Source organism: Numida meleagris, chromosome 4 (genome assembly GCF_002078875.1).
Source record: "Numida meleagris isolate 19003 breed g44 Domestic line chromosome 4, NumMel1.0, whole genome shotgun sequence".
In the NCBI taxonomy this organism is placed as follows: domain Eukaryota; kingdom Metazoa; phylum Chordata; class Aves; order Galliformes; family Numididae; genus Numida; species Numida meleagris.
In genome coordinates, this window is record NC_034412.1 from 54,579,084 (window position 1) to 54,601,053 (window position 21,970).

Genomic DNA, 21,970 nt, shown 5'->3' on the forward strand with positions numbered 1-21,970 from the left:
GGTCTCTGATCTAATGATGGTACATACCTCTTGCTGGGCAGGAAACGGAAACATCGATTTGTATAGATCGATACTGACTCAGGTAGGAAAGTGCAGCAAATAAATTCACTCACATCCTCAGAGGCAGCAAGCAGCTCTACTTTGCATTTCTCAGGATGTTCACTGACCAAGAAGGGTGGCGATTCCTTCTTCATCTTCTTCTTATTACTATTATTTTGGCCCGAGTAAACAGCAAAAATTACATAGGTGTTATACTTGAAAGAAAGTGACCCAGATTTGCAGAATTAAAGGCAAAATAGAAAAAGTATAATTTTGCAACAATTTCCTAAAATAAATTAGAGAGAAGCATATATCCATTGAACTTAAAAAAGGGAAAAGTGAACGTTGTGTGTTTTGCCCTTCCTTCCTCATCATTAGCAACAGCTAGTGTGACAGCTTTTGACTTGACTGAGATGGATGGCTGCATGTTCTCCTCCCAGTCGCATCAAGCTGCTGATCCTGGGAAGTTAGAAAATAGCACAAACAAGCAAAAAAAACGAACGAACAAACATTGTAATCATCAAGTAAAATATTATCCAGCCATCTGAGATCAGACAGAAAAGAGATCCTTTCATGTCTTTCTTGCACAATCATGCTATTCAACTAATATAACCCCATTTTACTCTCATGCAAATGTGAGAAGCTAGTAAGAGTGCTTGGTACATGGTCCATTGATGTCTAAAGGTGACGATAACATCCTTTTTTGTTATTGATTTTCGCTAGTTCATAAATAAATACCATGAGTAGATGAGGTCAAGTCAACACTTCAAGCAATCAAAGGGATGTATGGATTTTAATGCATCTGACAGATCAAATGTAGTGGTCACAGAACATTGGCAAGAAATCCAGTCTTAATCAATTTTTAATTTGAAGGAGGCTGGGATTTTGTTAACTCCTGGCAGAGTCAGTCATAGAATGATTTAATGCTAAACATCAGCTTCTCTGTTAAGACAAATATTCTTTGCTTCAGAGGGAAACGTACTTTTAAACTGTTTGAAGAATAGCAGGAATTGTAAAGCACAATTTAAAATCTTATAGCAAAGAGCAAAAGGGAAGTTAGGCAATACAGCTACAGCAGTTACAACAAACCTGAAAAACTGTTTGCCTAACTGATAGACTGTCTAACTGACAGGAACGTAACAGTACAATACACAAAAGCTAAAGTCTAATCCAAAGAAGTTTACAAAAATAAGGAGATTTTGGGCAACTCCTGTTTCAGTTATTCTGTTTATTACAATAAGATGGGCAATGTAAAAAGTTTATGAGTTTATGTTTCATTAAGAGGAAATAATTCTGGTTTGATTTAGTGGAAAAGTTAATGCCATCTGATCCAAGCATTTCTGGGTATCAAGACTAAGAGGGTTGCAAGACCCAGAGCGGAGTCTCTTATGGCCTCGGTGCCTGGGTACTTATCATGCTCCAAGCCAACACCTTCCCCTCAGAGTAACTCCTTCCTGCTGATAAGGGGCTTTTTCCAGGAAGGAAGAGAGAATGCGTTCTACACATTACCAAACACAGAAACCATTGTACCCACCTTCTCTGTATATTTCTGCTGAATGAGAGGTGTCTTTTCTTGGGTAAGACTAGAAAACTGTAGGATCTGTGGCACGCATCTGTACTCCCACTCTACCACTATTCTAAGATTCCCGCTCTCCAGTGAAGCCACACAAGATTACTTTGTGGGTAATTATTCTTCACACTAACTGAGTGAGGACAGGCATGGGCTGTGGGCCCCATAGGTTCAGATCCTTCTAGAAAGGAGTGGTGGCTTGTGCTGCCCAAGGTGGAGGCGCCGAAATCTGGCTGCTGCCAGGTAGTGTTGTGGGAAATGGCTCTGGTGACTTCCAAGGAACTGACTGTTCCTGGTAGGCTGCCAGGGTATCTCTTTCTTGCCCTATGATCTGTCTTACATGAAACAATAAATTGCAATTCAGGTTCTAAGCTATGGCTATGTGGTTTGAATACACTCACAGGACTTTGTTTAAAAATGCAAGTTTATTTATTTGGACAGACTACATAGAAGCTACTTTTAATGAATTGTTTCTATTTGGACTGACTTTGTCCTCCTCGTTTGCTTGAAGAGTTGCCATCTGCCATATCAGCATATTCCATTCTTGTAAATTTGGACATTCTTATTTTCTTCACTGCAAGCAGAACAAAAATGTTTTAGAAGAGAACCACCACACTTGCATTTAACAGAGACATTTTATAAAGCAGACTCTTCCATGTTAATGTTCAGTTAAAAGTGACAATATATTTATATGTTCAGTTAAAAGTAGCAATATATTTATTTGCATTACTTGCAGCGAGACTTACTGCAAAGTAACTGATGAGAAGATGTATGAATCACATGCACAGAGCTAATAACTTACAGACAGCCTCACTTCAGGCTTTGTTAGCTATAAGAATCCAGTAAAAAAATCTGCAAAGCTGAGTAGTATCAATCCACATGACAAATCTCACCGTGAGGACTGAAGTGTCCATTGCAAAGCACTAACGCAAGTCAAACTTCACAGTCTGTGCCACGGGAACCAGTTCTAATGCTTACAAAATGTCTCCGTTTCATCTGGGATTTCAGTGGGAAGGGTCCGTATGTCAAGGAGTAACACTTCTGCTTCCTTCTACTCTGACAGGCCAGTTATCTTGCTGAAAACTAAATCTCGTGGATTTTTCTGGATTGTTTCTGACAAATCGGTGTCAGCTTTGCTTACTCACTTTTTTCCCTCTGGCTGTCTACATGTCTATCACTTAATAACTTACTCCAGTATCATGTTCTAGATAGCAAAAATGGGTAGGCTTCTAGTAAGGTAACATGACAGCACTTCTTTTCACCAACTGCACTGTATGTGCCATCTGATTTGCTGGGGTTTCTAAACTTTACTCAGACCGCAGGTTTGCCAATGTTCTTCCAAATGTTGTCATTTTCTTGGACAGTTTGTGATACACTCCAGTGAGAATGTTACCAACTCTGCAGATCTGCACACGTGTAAACATACTTTGATATTAAAAATATTTTAAAATGTTTTTTAAAATATTCATTATTTTAAATATTAGTTCCTTGAATTGTCCTCTGACACCTTTGACATTTTCCTTATTCTGACCTATGCTCTCTCTACCTTGCTCATTTGAATTTTGTAAGTGATCTTGTCACATTTAACGTTTCCCTTCACCCTGAAGTCAGGAACATATTTCAGTTTTCCCTTCCTTGAGACCTATTTCTAGTTTTGTAAATGTCCATTGCTGCTGTTCTGTTAGAAACAAGAATTCTGTTATTTTGTTATCATATTAATATAAATGCTTCACCATCCAATTTGATTCACAAGCAGCTCCTCTCAATTTGTAATGAGAACATGCATTGCAGAGCTTTCTAGTCACAATGAATGCATCTAACAATGCTTATTAAGTGATGATTTCCTGCATTTTCAATTTGTTTTAAAAACTAGGAAATTATTAAACGATAAAATAACATCTCTCAAGGAGGGTAGGAAATCTTAAACTTGATTATTAGACGACCTAAATGGCAAAATAGTATTTTCTCCTCTCATTTAGCATTCTTAGTTTTCTGTGTGAAAGGAAGCACAAGAGAATGGATCTTGACTGTAAAAACTTTTCACTAACAGCTGCATTTCAGCTGGGTCTCTCCTGTTTTCTGTTCTGTTCTTTTCTGTTTCTGATGGAGGATGTTCAAGAGTCCAGTACAATAATACTTACTATTATATAGTAAGTATTAACAATACTTGCTAGTAAATCTTTAATGTAGCAAATGGAAATTTTACTTGCTGGCACAGGCTGCCCAGAGAGGCTGTGGATGTCCCAACCCTGGAGGCACTGAAGGACAGGTCAGCTGGGGCCCTGGGCAGCCTGACGTGGCAGAGGGCAGCCACCCCAGGGCAGGGAGTTGGGGCTGGATGATCATTGGGGTCCCTTCCAACCCAAGCCTTTCTGTGATTCTGTGACTGTATTTAATGGCAATGTAGAACCGTGTGAATGCTACCTGCAAAGCCTGCGCTGTGGCACTCCTTAATACTACTAGCTAATTCAAGCCGAGCCATTTACAGGTATCACGATAAAAACCATCGGAAGGGATTGACATTTGAGAAAATGCTAGAACTGCTGTTAACAGACTGTGAGCGAGCACTAGCTCTTCACTTAACGGGAATGTGAGGGTGAACATTTCCACAGGGAAAGGAGAGTGAGGATGTGCAGTAAGTGCCTACCTGTTGGAAAGGCAGAGCACGCATTCATTGGCGTAGGTCTTTCCATCAGTCCCACAGACTGGGCTGTAGTCCCTCGGACATCCAGGCAGACGGCTGTACTTGTCACACGCCGGCTGGGGAAGACAGACACAGAGGAGGTCAGACGCTGTCCAACACAGGAAGGACACCCACAGACCCGGCAGGTGACAGATGGGAACGCAGCGGCCAGCTCCCCGGGACAGCGGTGCTGCAGCCCCAGGGCAGGCAGGCTGCCGGCGCAGGGGGCTCGGGGGTCTCAGCAGCGGGCAGACCGCACTCACCGGGAAGCTGGCGGCAGCTCCGGGGCACAAGAAGAGCCCTGCGGGGAGAGAGGCGGCGTTACCGGCCGGGTCCCGCCTGGGTTCGCCCCGTCCCGGCTCCTCGTCCCGCTCCCCGCGCCCTCGCCCGGCCCTTTTCCCTCCCCGACAGCAGCCCCCGTGCGGGACCGGCCCCGCTGCCCCTCTCCCAGCCCCGCCACCGCCCGCTACCGGCGAGGACAACGAGCAGCAGGATGCGCATCGTCAGCTGCGCCGCCATCGCCGTGCGCCAACGGTCGGAGTGCGGCAGGGCAAGGAGGGGCGCGAGGCGCAACGGACGAGGGGACGGAAAAGGCCGGGCACGGAGGGGAGGGGCGGGGCACGGAGGGCCTGGGCTGAGCCCTCGGCTGAGGCGCGTACCGGAGGGGGGAAGGGCTCCTAGCGGGGAGCAGGGGCATCCGTGTGGTTCCAAGACCCAGGGAGGTGTGGAGGGACCTCCCGGCACCTGTGGGGTGTGGAGGCGTGCAGGCCCCTCCAGGAGTGGAGAAGGGGTAGGGACCTTCCCTTGGTGTACATGATTTGTGGGGGTTCAGGTGCCCAAGTGCTGTCCTTAGAATCATAGCATCATGAAGGTTGGAAGAGACTACTAAGATCAACACGTCCAACCCCAGCCCGTCCCCACCGACCATGTCCCTCAGTGCCACATCTCTAGGTTTCCTGAACACCTCCAGGGACGGTGACTGCACCAGCTCCTTGGGCAGCCTGTGCCACTGCATCACCACTCTGTCTGACAATAAATGTTTCCTAATACCCAATCTGAACCTCCCCTGGTGGAACTTGAGGCCATTCCCTCTCATCCTATTGCAGAGGCCGACCCCCACCTTGCCACAGCCTCCTTTCAGGCAGCTGCAGAGAGCCGTAAGGTCTCCTCCGAAACTCCTCCAGACTGAGCAACCCCAGTTCCTTCATCCGCTCCCCATAGGACTTGTGCAACAGAGCACTCACAGCTCCATTGCCCTTCTCTGCACACACTCCAGGGCCTCCATGACTGCCTTGCAAGCAAGCTGTAGGACAATGGGTGGACTGGAAGACCAATCAGCCAATAATTTCCCCAAGAGACAAGGAAAATGAAGGAGGTTACTCACTTTTTTTTTTTTTTTTTTTTTTTTTTTTTTTTTTTTTTTTTTTTTTACAGTTGCTGTGAGCTAATTAAGGAATGGAAGTAATGCTGCAAACCCGTGAATGGAAAAAACAGATAATTAATAAACATCACAGTTAAGGAATTAATCTTTCATGAACTTAGTTAGGAATGGTTAGTGAATAAGTACATGGGAGGATGACTTTAGGAATATGAATTATGGTTGTTTCTTTCCAAATCATTAATGAAGAAACAGAGCAATATTATTGAGCAAATATTGCAGAAGGAAACACGGCTGGGTAATGATCACAGCTAGGAATGGTGATGGCTTGTTTGTTGGGAAAGCTCACAAACTGAAGTGGTATTGGGTGTGATTGTACTGTTCCTAGAGATGACCATTTGCTTATGGCAATAATGGACTAAGTTATCCTTGGCTGCCTGCTTTGAAGGCAAAACTGACTGCTGACCCTTTGCATCCTGTTCCCAAAAACTGAGTGTAGTCACTGCCCAGGGACCTCAGGAGTTCTTTCTTCACAAGACAATGTGATGTAGATGAGAAATTTAGTTTTCAAAACATGGAAAATGAAAGCTTTCTCCACAGACCAGGAAACCACACATCAGAACAAAAGCCAGTGAACACCTCCCTTATTGAAACACCACTTAAAACTGTATGGTTAGATACCCATTGCTAGGAGAACACAGCTTTTCTAGGAGCAGCTGGTAGATTCCTCTTTAAAGAAACCCTGTAACAACCTTATTCTCCTGCATTCTCCTGTGTTGTTTTTGTTTTGTTTGTATTGATTCATGTTGTTTTTTTTCTAGACAGAGAAAACAGCCCATGTCAGAGAATAACACAGTCTAAGAATGAAGGATGCTCACAAATACCACTCTTGGCTGAAGACATTTCCTTCTGACACTGTGCACCTGCAGGTAGGCGGTATGTCTGCACAGACCGCTCTTTGCATTCCAGCAGAGTAGGAAGTTTGTCTTTCAGGTGAAAGTGGTAGGAGGTAGAGAATGTTCTCAGGGCTTTGCTGTTCTAAACTCTCTTTGATGTTCCCAATCCCTTCTGCGGCCATAGCCAATCCTCAGTCTTTGGGCTGCAGGCACTTAGTGCTTGTGCAATGCATTAAGGAAAGAGGTAGTGGAAACAACCTTTTGAGTGATGAGCAGTGAAGTGGAAAGAAGACAAAGTAGTCACAGATGTTGCTTACCAGAGGTCATTTTGATTTGGTGCAGAGAGTCCAGCATAGACCAAAGGACGGAGTCTTAGGAAATGGGAATCAGAGACCTTTCAGAATGAACATTTTGCTTTGCTCTCAGAATGAGCACACTCATATACTTCCTTCTAGCATAAGTGCTTGGATTGTTTCCCCACAGAACTTGTACCTTTCCTAGGGTAATTGTGATTGTGGAGAAAGTCCAATAGTCCTTGTAGCGCTAGTCAATTTTTTTTTATTCTGCTGTATGTGTGTTGGACTCTCTAGACATTCAGGGAAGACTGTAAAAAGCAATGATTCATTATATATATGTGTGTATATATATATGACAGCAAGTTACATTAATATGGGTTTTGGGCTCTTAAATGCCTTTGTGAATTTGAACTTTAGGAATTAGGGAAAATCACATGTTCATAGCCCATATCATGGCTTGATGGAGTAGACCAAACCCACATCCTCTTCAAGGATTTTACCAAAAGGAAAAAGTGAGCATGTGCTTATCAAGAACATTACTAGGCTTATTTCTTATAGTTTCATGAAAATAATTAAAGAGGAGCAAGATAAGGATGAAAATGAGGTCACAAGACTGAATCAAGAAATCACTACAGTCAGCAGTGTAGTAGAGGAAAAAAAATGAACTAAATTATGAGTTTGGCATAAGAGAGAATTGCTTTTGTGTAAATTCTGTTCAGAAGAAGACAAAGTAGACTAAGATCTGTTTAAACCAGAAAGTACAAGTCATTTCCTAATGGATTAGTGCATCAGCTTTGCTGGGGAGAACCTGACTGATACAGGCAGAAGTCTCTGAAAGATCCAGGCACCAGCTCTGCTCCTAGCTTGACACTAGATGGTGCTGCTTAGTTTCACACCTCTCTGCCCAAAAAGCTCATTAGGAGGCAGAATGTTCAGAGCAGTTCCCTTTCAGCACACTCTCCTTGAATATGTCTGTGCTTATATGTTATTATCTTGGTCCTTATCTCCCTCCTTCAGATCTGTTCAAATACAAAAAGCTTTTTTTCCACACTATTCAAACAAAGACAATCGCCAAATTAAGCTAAATAGCAGTTTTGACTAATAGCCTTTTTAGTAGCCTCTATGCACTCACAAACTGGGATTTGCACACACTGAAGAAGTCCTTTCATTAAAGCAAAGGCGAAGATGAACATACTTATCTCGGGGTTCCTTCACTTGCGTTGCGATCAGATGGAGAAACGCTCTCCTGTTGAGGACAGCTTCTTCAAACGACATGAATCTTTCTCTGAGTAGCTTGCCTGGGGAACAAAGAGAGGCAAATTCAGATGTAGCCTATGCTTTGTCTTCACACTGTATCCCATTTACCTGGCAATGTCCAAATTAAGCCATACAGGAATAGATACTGAAATTGCAATGTTTTAATCCCACCTTTTCTCTGGCACACGTAGAAGCCACCTTTATTGTCAATTCCTTCTGCATTTTAAATTAGCAGTGTGAAGGTGGACAAAGGAGCAGAGGAAAGAAGAGGCCACTAAAACCAGAAGAAATTTGGAGGAAGTGAAAGCAAAAAGGAGTGAAAAAGCAAAAGTAGCAATTATTATTTCACATGCTACCTGCTGGATAATAACATCCCAGGTCTCTCTCCTCTTGAAAAAAATTGGACTTCACATAGAACTACTTAGAGAGAGATGACTTTTGTGTTGCACACAAAGGCAGGCTTCAGAAAGCTTTCTCCAGCCTCTCCTCACCAAGGCCTGCTCCTCTCTAATGAAAAATTTATTGCACTACTTAGAAAAATCTCTCCACTTCTGTATCATAGAAATAAAGACGCTTTGTGTTTCTTGAATTCAGCTGATTGGACCCTACTGTACGCGAGGCAGAGATGTTACCTATAGCATTGCATTCCATGCTGATAGGGTAGAGTTTGTACTGAATTCTGCTATTTTCTTTATTCTCTTTAGAGAGTCCTCCAAACCCTAAGGACATGACTCTACCAGGCAGGCGTGAGCCTGGCTTGACCAAGCAGAGCTGTTTTGGATCCTTCTGCTGAAATCCATTTCCCAGGGCTGGAGAATGCTTGCTTGGATGACTCCAGCTCCATTTGGAGCATAGGAGCTTCTCACACATACCTACTTCTGAATTTCTCAGGAAGAACTGCCTCTTCCCTTCCTTTCACAGCTGGTATTTTCTGCTATTGAGCAGCGTGTGTATATATTTGTGTATGTGTTGCCTTCTCTCCTGAAATAAAAATAATATATATGTCAGCCCATAGAAAGAGACAAGCAGGGAGTAACCATACTGCATCAATTAAACTTGATATGGGAAAGTGGATATGTTAATAGTATTAAAATCATGACGAGCTGGCCAATGCCTCTAGTGGCAAAGTATTAATTTTAAGTGTTTCTCTTCATTGAGAGATCTTCAAGAATGACGTTACTGTAAATTATTGTTCCAGAACACTTGAGATTATGCTCCAACTGCAAATTTCACACTGAAATGATTGACGATTGAGTACTTCTACTAACTAGCACCTTCAAATTTGTCTGGGCTGAAACAAGGGCATGGGACACAGTACAGTGCAGTGGTAACTCAGGTGATTGCAAGTAATTGTATGCCTTTTAATACATTGGCTGAACACAGTCCTGCAAACAGTGAAAAATATGCAGCCTTGCTTTCTGTTTTGATTAAGGAATTTAAGAATAAGTTTCAAGACTGCAAAATAAATTTTTTTTGTACATTTGTGACTCCATTTTTAGTTGACATAAATACATTGCCTGCAAATTTCCAAATGGAATGTATAGAGCTGTAATCAGATATTCAATTTAAAAAAATTGATTGTGTCTCTCTGCCAGACTTCCATAAGCCCTCTTTTACAAGAGAGAAATATCCCTTGCATCACAGTTATGGCTTATTCACATCATGGTTTTTAGCAGCACATATGTTTGTAAGAAAGTAATTTTAAAGGATAAAATACAGGAAAAGTAGAATTTCATCAAAAATCTGTCAAACACCTTGAGAGCAGCCACTGCCATTGAACTAGCCTGTGGCATTAGTTCCACAAAGCTGACGTATCCCACTAGTTTTATGCTTCTGTTTCTCTTTTTTTAATGTTTCAATAAAATATTTTTATATAAATTTTGTTGTTAATTATATACATTAACTATGTTATGTATTTTATATGCAGCCCAAGACAATTCCTCTTCATTCACTGTGGCCCAGGTGAGGCAAAAAAAGTTGGACACCCCTGCTCTACTGCCATACCACCAACTCCTGACGTCATGGGCCAACATAATAAAACAGGGGACATTACTTTTGGAGCAGCCCTCATGTAGAACTCCTATAAGGAGCATGCAGCAGCATGTTGCTCAGGGCAGCTCTTGCCAAGAAGAAAGAGATGAGAGAATGTGATGCTGCTTCCCTTCTGGTCTTCAGAGCGTTTTCCTGGACATGCAGCAGGCACAGATGGGCAGCAGGACCCCAGCAGAGCATGGGTTCAGCAGTGCCTTTTCAAGGTTATGCTGCTACAGCAGAAAAGACACAGTCATCTAAGAGAATAAGGCACGAGAAATTAACGAGATTTCACCCCACGTGTCCTTCATTATCCACGTAGAAAGGTTACCAAAAATTATGCTTCACATCTGTGCTAATGTGTGGCATTTAATGGAGCCCTAGTCTCTCTCAGATAGAGGGAATTTAAAATAAACATGTTTACAAGGCAAGATGGGGAAGAAACAAAGAGCAGCCTCAGGGTTTTTTGGACCCAGTGTGTTGGAAAAGAAGCTTGCAGCATGATTGTCAGCCCTGTTAAGTTACTGAGCTGTCCAGTGTTGATGCCACTGCTTCTAAAACTGCTGCTCTGAAGGGGTCAACAGTGGTGATTTATCAGCTTGCACGGAGAATTACTCTGATACTGCTAAATTCCTTACCCAAGCACACCTTCAGAGATATGTACTCACCAGGGAAAATGCAAAACTTTCTAAAACATTTGCAGGTAATTATGTCTTACTCTTGGAAGAGCTCAGATGTATTTGTAACTGTGAGAATGAAATGAACGCAGCAACAAAAGAAGGCTACAAGACCTGGTGCTTTAAGAAAAAGGGCATTCTTGGGTGAAATCGCGAGCGTCAGCAAAACTGTCAAGGAGTGGTGGAATCTGTAATGGGTATTGCATTAAGTGGATGCTGATCTCAGCTCCAGCCCATAAATTGAAAGTAGCTCCTTTGATTTCAGTGGAGTTACAGAAGGTTGCTCTAATTACAAATGAGATCATGCACATGGAGAAGTAGTAATATTTGTCACTTATATATCTTACTAGAATGAGGGATATCTCTGAAATAATGTTGCCTGGAAGAATGAGAGACATTGTTTAGTGGGCATGGGAATGGACTAATTGTTGGACTAGATGATCTTAGATGTCTTTTCCAACCTTAATGATTCTGTGATTCTAAGAAACATCCCGACAATTGTTAGTTCCTGATTATACTTCCTCTGCAGGCAAGTGTACAAAAAAAAGAAAAAAAAAAGACAGAAATAAAGGTGACGAATGAACTACAAAGTGCCATGCTAACATCAAAACAGCACATCTATTCTTATGGTTAGGTTTACTGGAGAACAAAGGTAGCTGCAAACTAATCCATGTGTCAAACTCTCTTGACTGAGTTCTACAAGCAGGCTGAGGGTCTTTCCTTTTAAACAGAAGGCTGGCAGTCGCTCACCCAGGTAAATCATGCTTCTCATGAAGAACAGGATCGTGGTATCTCTTTTACCAATGAGGTTACCAGGACAGCAGGAGAAGGGAGGTGATTCAGCCAATCACAGACATGGGCTCAGTGTAACACTATAATGTGATACAAAGTAGAGCAATAATAGTGGAGTGGCAAAGTCTTTGGCTACAGCAAATGAGAACAAGCCCAAATACAGCAGCCAAAGACATAGACATGAAGGAAAAGAGCAGCTCACCTTTACAAGATCTCAGGTAGATAGGGATCACTAGCAAGATGCCCTCACCTCCACTGCCAACCCTTAAATGAGGTCTAGGAAGGGGTGGATCCTGGCTCCACTCCTTCCTGTCACTCAGGCGCATTGCATGCACCTGAGCTCCCCTGGGTTGGCCCTGCCTTCCCATCAGGTGCTCAAGCACTGCTTCAGGCCATGACTTAGCATTTCTGCTACAGTGCAGTGTAAGCGAGCAGGTGGCTTTATTCCAGTGGTCTCCTCAATCAACAGGCTGCAAAAAAAAAATGCTTGCAAAAAATAGGTTTCCTGTAAAGGGAGCCTAGGCACTACTTTGGGTATAAAATGAGGCCAAACCACTGCTTTTAAGAGAAACATGGGAAAAATTGTTCCGCAGGCTCCACAATTTACTGTTGGTCTTAAAACCCCAGTTCTCATAGTCCCATGATTATGCCAGGCTCCCTACTTGCAATGAAAGGAAAGAACGTGTGCATTTGGGTTTTGAATTGTCAGAGGAAATGCTAAGCGCAGAAAATGTAAGAAAACTTCTTTCAAGATATAGAAAAAGAAAACAAAACAGTAAGTATGTTGCTTAATCTTAGTAAAATTAAGAAGTAAACAACAAAGAGCATAATCTCAGCAAGACTGCTAAGGAATTCCCGAATACATGTTACTTTCCACAGCTCTGTCTGTACTACTACATATATCTGTAATATTTTCTGGAAATCGATGGAGATGGAAGTGCATGGAAGCTGATGTACCAGAGGTTCTGGATGAATTCTGGGAGCAATGAGACCTCTAAAACTGTGCATTGACTGGGGAAATCAGAAAGTGCTCACAATGCAAAGTAAGTTGGTGTGCAGAGTGCACTTACAAGGCAGCCACAGGAGCACAGGAATGCGGATAGGTGTGATGTTCTTGAGAAAGTAATAGCAGCCCAGCTGCTCAAAAGAAAAATATTGATGTGAAAAAGTGGAAAAACCCAGAGGAAAAGAAGCAGGAAGTTGAAAGATGACAACTCAGTAAGATGAAGGCCTAGCCTAGGAGCAGGAGAGTCTATTGTCTGGGCAGCCAGCTCTGGGCTGAAGAGCATGTTAGCCCCCGCCATTTTGTGAGAGTGCATTAGCCAATGGGTAATTGCTGTGTACTCACAAAATGGGTTGTTATGGTTTTGTGATTTTTTGTTGTCGGTATTCCACATCATTACATCATGTAAGGTACGGGCAGTTAAAGAGTTAATTCCCTGATTACTGCAAACTACCTTTTTTGGTGTGGCCCTCTGAGGGGGAGGGGAGGAGGTGCACTCCCCAGGGGTCTTTGCGTTAGGGGAGGGGGTGGTGAAGCCTCGTGGGAGACACGGGGTCTGTTCTTCCCAGCCTGGCGGAGAAAGTACGTGGTCCTCCCGCAGTTTACTGCGTAAGATTTTCAGCCTGTAAACCCTCTATTATAATTCTACTAGCCTCATTTTGATATATTTAGTAAAGTTGGTTGTTCCTCCTCAGATTGGTGCCGCTGTTTTTTTTTTTTCTTTTTCCCTCTTTCCCTTTGTCTTCCCAGGTGGTGGCTCCGCGGCTTCTTTGCCGCTTTAGTCACCGGACCGCCCGGGGGCTGGCCCTTACCGCAGGCAATTTTTTTTTCCTTTCCATCCTCTTTTTTCTCGTTTTTTTTCTTTCGGGCCTGTTCCCCTTGTCACGGACGCAGACCCTTAGATAATACCGTGACATGGGTATAGACTGTCTTCAAGTTTCTGCTCATTTTTAAGAATACTCATCTAATATGGATCCTAAGAGATGAGGGTTACAGAAAAAGTGGTGGTTTTGTTGGGACATACAGCACCACTGCTAATCCTGTCCCCAGTTGGCTTGACCAAGGAAATGTAGAGCACTTACTCAGTGTAGAACTGTATTTGCTTCTTATCAGATTTCACAGCTGCCTTGATGAGGTTAGCTCTTCTCGCTGCTTCATTTGCAGCCCAGAACAGCAGGACATCACATCTCACTAGCCAGCAGAGGAAGGCAGCACTTTGCTGCTAAGATTAGCAACGTTGCATATTCTCTTGTCCTGTCAGCACCAATTTACCCAAAATACAGTGTCTGACCCTGTTTATGACCCTGATGAAAAGTGCGGCCTTAAAAACCAATTCTTTGGAAAGTGTTTGACAGTGTGAGAAAGTAGAACTGGTGTCCCTCAGCAGCCTGTGCAAGACATAGTTAGGTTTATGCAGTGGCATGGATCTGAATAAATTGTGGTGACCTGAATGGGAGCTGCTTGTAGTGTGGAAAATGAATCTGCCTCATTCTATCCAGCTGGCTTAGTGCTCATCTGGACAATATGAATGAGCATGCTGTATCAGAATAAGTCTCTACATGTACAGAGGTCCTCATATTTCCATCCAAACTCACTGATGTGATGCATGCTTTGTCCTTAGCAAGGAGACCTGGGTGTTTCTAGATGGAGATTTTCTTTGGATAGATATCTGAAGCCACTAACAAGAAGTGCTTATTTCTGCCTGTTCTTGAGGGTGCTCTCAGCTCTGTGGGCTGAGATTTAGGTGAGTGGGATGCCTATCCTTGCGATTTTTCTCAGTTGCTGTGAAAACATTTGGCAGTCTATTTGCATTCTCTTTCTTGTGGGAGAAGTGGGCTTGTAGACAAGTAGTGCTAAAAATGAATATGTCCTGTAACAAATGGGTCGATGCATTTCCATGTTTTTGTTTATCTAATATCTCTGTAAGACATCCTAGTGATGTGTGTGTATCATCTCTGCCTCCCTTGAGGAGCTAAGAGCAGGTAAGAGTGCAGACTAGTGGTGTGTTGTGTTTTCAGCAGTATTGTGGGACATCTTGTCATACCAGAACAGGTAAATCAAGTGACCTGATGCTCACCTCTAGTAGCATTTTTGCTTTTTTTATCTCATCTATGGTATCTTTTATTTATCTTCCCTCTGTATGGAACTGCCCGCATCTCCTTGGGGTGCCTTGCACATACCTGCCTCTCTGAGACCTCACTGTGCTTATCAGAATCTCTTTTTCACCTTGCAATGCCCATTGCAGCTGCTATGCTGCTGCCTGCTAGTGTGAAATAAGAAATCCTCCAGCGTATCCCCTGCTCGGTTGCTTATTTTCTGCATCAGCTTCTGGAGGCTGAGGACACAGCAGGGACAACCAGCTCTGCTGCCTGCTTGTGCACGCAGCCTGTGTTGGTGGCATGGGGCCAGCTGGGTTGCCCTTTGGTGGTGTGGGACTGTAGGATGGATGGAATGGTATGCAGTTGCCATGCACGAGTGCCCAGGGAGCTGGCTCAGAGGCAATGGAGCACGCTCCAAGGCACGCGCTCTCCTCCCATTGATTCAGCAAGCTGTTCTCTCCCGTCTGTTGGAGCTCACAGGCTTCTTGAGGCAGCCCCTGCCAAAGCAGGATGAATGAAACTCTGGTAATTACTACAACATGAATTCACTTGGACCCTGTTGGTAGGGTTCATCAGCAGCTCATTAATTAAACAGTTGCCATGGAGACGGTTGCCCTGGTAGCACAGAATCCTTTCTCCTCCCCTTCCCCATCCTCCTTACCACTTCACAAGGTTTCTCATTCATAATCTTGTGCTTTACATGAATGAAACCAGAGGGCTAGGGGAAGAGGTACCTGAGGAAATATGATGCCCTTTTTCCCACTGTGCCTATCCTGTTGTAGGCCTGAATAATCACTCAGCTCTCTTCTCATGTTTTGCTTTCCAAATTAGAGAAAAATGGATTTGTTGGATGGACCACTCACTGGATAAGGAATTGGCTGGAAGGTTGCACTCACAGAGTTGTGGTCAATGGCTCTAAGTGCAAGTGGAGACCGGTAACGAGCGGTGTTCCTCAGGGATCAGTGCTGGGACTGGTGTTATTTGACATCTTTGTAGGCGACATGGACAGTGGGATCGAGTGCGCCCTCAGCAAGTTTGCAGACGACATCAAGCTGAGTGGTGCAGTTAACACACTAGAGAGAAGGGATGCTATCCAGAGGGACCTGGACAGGCTTGAGAGGTGGGCCCATGCCAACCTCATGAAGTTCAACAGGGCCAGGTGCAAGGTCCTGCATCTTGGGGGGGAATCCCTAGCACAGATACAGGTTGGGCAGAGAATGGCTTGAGAGCAGCCCTGAGGAGAAGGATTTGGGAGTTTCGGTTGATGAAGGATTCAACATGAGCCGGCAATGTGCTCTTGCAGCTCAGAAGGCCAACTACATCCTGGGTTGCATCAAGAGAAGCACTGACCTGATAGTGCCCTTTCAATATCTAAAGGGGAACTACAGGAAAGAAGGGGACAGACTCTTCAGCAGAGTCTGTGGTGGTAGAACAAGGGGAAATGGCTTCAAGCTCAAAAAGAGTAGATTTAGGTTAGATATAAGGAAAAAATCTTTTACAGTGAGGGTGGTGAGGCACTGGAACCGGTTGCCTTGTGATGTGGTTGATGCCCCATCCCTGGAGACTTTCAAGGCGAGGTTGGATAAAGCCCTGGGCAACTTGATCTAGCTGTGGTGTTGCACACCCTGTTCATTGCAGGGGAGTTGGACTAGATGGCCTTCAGAGGACCCTTCCAACTTTAAGGATTCTATGATTCTATAAGTGTGACTGGCAGGTCGAGGGAGGTGATTCTCCCCCTCTGCTCTCATGCGACCCCATCTGGAGTGTTCTATCCAGTTCTGGGACCCCTAAGAAAAGAAGGACATGGAACTGTTGGAATGGGTCCGGGGGGGGCCAGGAAGATGATCAGAGGGCTGGAGGACCTCCCCTACAAGGTCAGGCTGAGAGAGCTGGGGCTCTTCAGCCTAGAGAAGAAAAGGCTCTGGGGGACCTTATAGTGACTTTCCAGTACCTGAAAGGGGGTACTACTAACTGTTATATTGCCAGTGATGCAAGTAAGGGACTGGGTATTTTGTCTACAGCAGAGAATTGGCAGTTTTCAAGAGGCGAGCCTTTGCCCATGTGGGTTTTCTCTGCTTGATTAAATCACAATATTTACTCTGTCTCTGAAGCCAGAAAGGACCATTAACATTCCCAGGCTGGCCACCTGCACAGCACGCAGCAGATTCCCACCCCCACCCCTGCCCCCTGCTTTCAGCTGTGTGCCTGAAAGCTCCTAGCTGAACCGTGATTTTGTTGTCAGAAGATGCCTCATCTCTGTATAAATATTGATAATGAGGGAGAACTCTGTGCCCATGGCAATCTGTCCAGGTGTTTAAGCACCCCTTGCTGCTAAGAATCTGCCTCTCCTGCCATGCATGGTGAGCGTTGTTTGACATCACTTCTCTCTTTTGCCTTTTTGCCTGTGGGTGCTTTCTCAGAACAGCAAGCAGCTCCCTCCTTCAGAGATGAGATCCTGTCTTGTCCCTGTGCATACAGATGGATGGTAGGTGATTTACTCTACGCCCACTATTCTGGCTATGTGTGGTTGTAGATATTTGCAGAAGAAATGCTGCCATAGCAAGATGTGGGTGTATATTCATTCTGTAAGGGTGTTTTTCTAGTTCAAATCATTTGAAGTAATGGAAGGACTGTGTTCCAGCATCCAAAAACAATGTTTTCATAGCAAAAAAATTGAGTGTGTGGCTTGTAGGTGTGTGAGGAAGTACAGGATAGTGTCAGAGGAACACATGTGGTCAATGAGTCAAACATGACCTTGCATTAAAAGTGGGGATTAAATTTGTCCCATGGGATGGATTATCCCTTGTCTGTCTGCAAGCAAGTTTCATCCAACTTTGTCCAAAGGGTCTAGCAATGGCCCTCTGAAGGCTTGCACAGGAGCGCTGGTGTTGCTGTAAAGCGTAACAAATACAAGGACAAGGAGAGAGACCAACTACTGTTTGCACTGTTGCCAAAATAATTTCAGCCCACGTGAGGACAAAGGACAAAGTGTGTCAGTTGCCTCATTGCCTCTGAATTACTATGTAAGTGACTAAGAAGTGCTTGGCTTTCTGTTGAAAAGCAGCCTGTACTAGAAGTGGGAAACCTGGCATGGTTTTGGGCTGCCTCTTTGTGGGCTCTTCCTTGGTTTCTCATTGTGGTTTTCTTTCCCCTTGAGTTTTCTGCTCTAATTTTGTAATAATAGTTAGTACTGGGTTTCATAACAGAGGCATACAACATGCAATTAGAAATAGCTTTGTGCAAAATAAAGTAGCTGTGAGTCATATCCAGACAAGTGAATTATCTGTGATTATTCAGCCAAGAAGGGAGACAGTGGTGAGCAGAGGAATGTGCGTACCAAGGGCTATGTATCATTATTAGCACTTTGTTACTGTTTGGTAACATAACAAAGAAAGCAAAGCTCTATACTGTGGCGGTGATGGGCTCATTGGGATGTCTGTATATAAACATCCATATGATGGAGTCATGGGGAGGGATGGGTGGTGTGTCCCTCTACTCCTAAGACTTGTGCATCCAATGGATCAGAGCAGTAACCTTGCTGGGTCTTTCTCTGTTTCTGAAAAGAAAAAGAGGAGATACTTGGCAGACACATGTATCTTTAGGAACCTGAAGTTATAGGATATGTAGGGAGTCAGACAAAAAAGAAGTAATGCTCCTTTGAGAGAAGATAGCAAAAAAAAAAAAAAAAGGTTTTCAGTAAAACCTATTTTAGTAAACCTATTAAGTTTAAACCTATTATGTTATTAAAACCTATTAGTAAAACCTAAAAACTTCAGTGAAAAAAGTTGATGTGCCTAGTAGATCAGTTCCTTTTTGTCCTCTGGGAAAGAAGAGACATTCTAGGAAGGGGCCTTGGGGTGTAGAAGCAGATGGGAAGCCCGTGGAGGTGAGAAGCTGTCAGCTCAATGAAACAAGGTGGTTTCTAAAGCAGCCTCATGGTGCATTTGCTGCCAGATACATGTGCATTATTGCCAGATAGGCAATGTAGAGGCTGAAATTCTGCAGTCAGGGAAGGAAGACAGGCGAGCAGTTTCCTGCGTGACTGTTAATCAGTCAGGGAGAGACAGTGACAGGGCAGGGGTGATGTGCAGGGAGCGTGAAGAGCATCTTCACTGTCCCCAGTGTGCAGCTTGAACTATCCAGAGAAGTTTGTTTTCCATCCGTTGCAGAGAATCTGTTGACCCTTCCTTAGCCAGTCACAAACGCCTTCATCTGTAAAATGATGGTGAGAAATGCTTAATCTTCCAAGATGAATCTAACAGATGCTTCTCCCAGGAAATGAATGAAAGGTTGCAGCTTTGCTTGAGTGATTGTGAGTCAGGTATGAATCATTTCTTCCCTTGAAGGGCATATGGATGTGCTTTGCTGATAAACACACAAAGAGCATAAAGTCTGGGGTGAAAGGTTATCACAGGAAGGAGAAACAAACAAACAAAAAAAAGCAACACAGAAAACAATACAAAAATCCTCTGGGATATATCAGTGTACCCTGAACCACCGTCTGTTGCCGGCACAATGCATTAGCTGCAGGTTTTAAAGACATTGTCTCTTCCACTGTTACTTAGAAAAGTGGGTAGGAGCTTTCTGTTTGAATGGTATTTGGATATATTTCTACCATATAGCTTGCTTCTGTTGCATCTGATCGCTGCAATGTGTCATGAGGCCAGGAAATTTGTAGTCGTGGACAAAAGAAGAAGGCAATTGTTTTTGCACACTAGAGCCAAGTGGACTCTGTACAAACTAATAAACCACTGAGTGCGGCAGCACAGAGTATTTGAAACCTGAGTAATTGTTCTGTGTAAAGAAATAACCATTTGCAGGGGATAACTTTGTACTGCGTGGCTTTCCAACTAGCAGTGACCGTAAATGAATGAAGTACAGAAATTGCTGGCCAAAATTACATAGTCTTGTGCTACACCAGAGAGAATAAGGGATTGCAGTGATTGTACTGGGTGTAAAATTTGTTCCTGGAGCAGACCACAACTGTTTTTAGATCGTGTTAGCTCAGTAGTAATCCCTGCTCCCATAGGATGTCAGAAGAGGGAAAGCTGGCTGCAGCAACAACAAATTAGAATCATATCATAGGTCCCTTCCAATTCAAGCTGCTCTTAAAGCCCACCCAGTTTCAACTCCCTGCCGTGGGATGGTTCACCCCACCAGCTCAGGCTGCCCAGGGCCCCATCCAACCTGGCCTTGAGTGCCTCCAGGGATGGGGCACCACAGGGTCTCTGGGCAGCCTGTACCAGGGCTTCACTACCCTCTGAGTAAAAAAATTTTTTCCTATTATCTAATCCAAATCCCTGCTCTTTAGTTTAAAACAATTCCCCTTTGTCCTATCACTATCAGACTGTATAAAAAGTCAGTGTCCCTCCTGTTTAAAAGCTCCTCTAAAGTACCGGAAAGCCACAATGAAATTTACCTGCAACCTTCTCTTCTCCAAGCTAAACAAGCCCATCTTCCTCAACGTTTCTTTACAGGAGAGGTGCTCCAGCCCTCTAATCATCTTTGTGGCCCTCATCTGGACCTGCTCCAACAACTTTACATCCTTCTTGTGCTGGGGGTTAGGGTTAGGAGCCTCCTATTTAGAGATAGGGATGTGGTGTGGGACCATGTCAAAGGCATTGCACAAGTCTGGGTAACTGACATCAGTTTCCTTTCCTAGGTCCACTGATGCTGTCACTCCATCACAGAAGACCACCAGACTGGTCAGGCACAGTGTGCCATTGGTGGAGCCATGCTGGTTATCTTGAATCACCTGCTCACGTCTCATGTGCCTTAACATGTTTTCTAGGAGGATCTGTTCCATGATCTTCCCAGGCACAGAAGTGAGGCTCACTGTCCTGTAGTTCCATGGGTCTTCTTTTCCTCGCTTTCTTAAAAATGGGAATGTTGTTTCCCTTTTTCCAGTCACCAGGGATTTCACCTGGCAGCCACAACTTCAAATATGATGATGAGTGTCTCGGCAACCACATCATCTAGTTCTTTCAGAACCCTGGGATGCATGCCATCCAGCCCCATAGATTTGTACACACTCAGCCTCATGAGGTAGTCTCAGACTTGCCCTGCTGTCAGAGACCAAATTAGCATTCATTGTGTCTCATCTGATGGAGCTAATCCTACTCAACTGTGGCCAGCCACCGATTTTCACATACTACCATTCTGACTGATTTACTGTCAAGCTGTTTCTTAGTGACGTACATTCATTCATGGCAAAGAGCTTACAAAACGCAACACAGTATTCTGCCTTAGGAGGCATTGCAATGAAGTCTGTAAAAAGAGTTCAAATGTTTCACTAACCTGACTGAAGAGATGGCACAGATTTGCTTATTACCACACCAGTCCATCCCCAGGTCAGGAACAATTACTCTGGGTTCAACTTAATTATGCTAATCAAGCAAGCAATTAGAGGGATTAGGATGAGTGACTTGCAGAGATAAAGAAATAGCTAGCCTTTTTGGTAAGAAGGATATTTGTAATTAATGTGAATGGAGAACTGAGAGCTTAGTTTTGGCTGACAGAGGAAGAGATGGAGGCAAAGGTTAAAATAAAAATCTCCAGTTGAGTCTATGGCTTTAGATATATGAGGGGAGGTATGATTTTTAGATTTGGGGTTCATAAAGAGCTTACACTTTGCCATGCATAAAAGCCTGTTTTGGCTCAAACATCTCTTCCAGAAATGGTGACTGTGTTGAATGAGTCTTAACTTGAAGAGCTGAGGCATATACTATGTCTCTTGAAAGGCATTTTACCATGTCAGTGACCTTGAGTGGAAAAACTGAAGGCAAGAGAGAGAACATCTTTCTTAGAGCAATGGCTGCTCCTGGATAAAGGACATGTTCTTGGCCCTTCCTTTCCTTTCAGGACTGAAATAGAAACAGCAGACTTTGAAGTAAGTCCTTTAAAGCAAAGTAAAAGCCAAGTTGATAATAACTTCTCAATATTTAATTACATGAATATCAGTGAGGTCGTCTTAGAAAGAAAAGTATCTGATACCTGTGAAATAGAGGATGGAAGAAAGAGTGGAAGGAGATGTTTCTGAAGGAAGCAAGATTTTAACATGTCCTTTCGACGAAGGCTGCTTTAGTGGCTGCAGCTTTCCCTGCCTGGAATGAAAAAGCATCAGTAGGCCAGGCCTGAAGGCATCATCTGTTGTCCTGCTCTGTTTTTTCCCTCCAAACTTTACTGTCACAGAATGGCTTTGACAAAGCAGCAGCAAGTCAGGCTGGAAAAATTCCTCAGAAATAGAAAA

General features: G+C 43.7%; 1 protein-coding gene and 1 long non-coding RNA gene across 2 annotated transcripts; one reads left to right on the forward strand and one right to left on the reverse strand.

Annotated features, from left to right (window-relative positions):
- SPINK2 (serine peptidase inhibitor, Kazal type 2) lies at nucleotides 2,016-4,910 on the reverse strand. Its single transcript, XM_021396682.1, has 4 exons — nucleotides 4,763-4,910; nucleotides 4,556-4,593; nucleotides 4,257-4,369; nucleotides 2,016-2,183 (listed from the first exon to the last, which is right to left on the reverse strand). Exons 1-4 carry the CDS (start codon nucleotides 4,809-4,811, stop codon nucleotides 2,138-2,140), a joined length of 246 nt encoding a protein of 81 aa, XP_021252357.1. The 5' UTR covers nucleotides 4,812-4,910; the 3' UTR covers nucleotides 2,016-2,137.
- LOC110398762 lies at nucleotides 4,998-8,958 on the forward strand. Its single transcript, XR_002438603.1, has 4 exons — nucleotides 4,998-5,082; nucleotides 5,727-5,805; nucleotides 6,492-6,599; nucleotides 8,824-8,958. It is a non-coding gene; the product is annotated as an uncharacterized LOC110398762 (long non-coding RNA).

Excerpts from the sequence above, each read along its gene's own strand:
- SPINK2 (XM_021396682.1), bottom strand. The coding sequence starts at position 4,811 with ATGGCGGCGCAGCTGACGATGCGCATCCTGCTGCTCGTTGTCCTCGCC. Across the intron at positions 4,370-4,555 it reads GAGCTGCCGCCAGCTTCCCG|CCGGCGTGTGACAAGTACAG; the intron begins GTGAGTGCGGTC and ends TGTCTTCCCCAG. Across the intron at positions 2,184-4,256 it reads GTGCTCTGCCTTTCCAACAG|TGAAGAAAATAAGAATGTCC; the intron begins GTAGGCACTTAC and ends TTCTGCTTGCAG.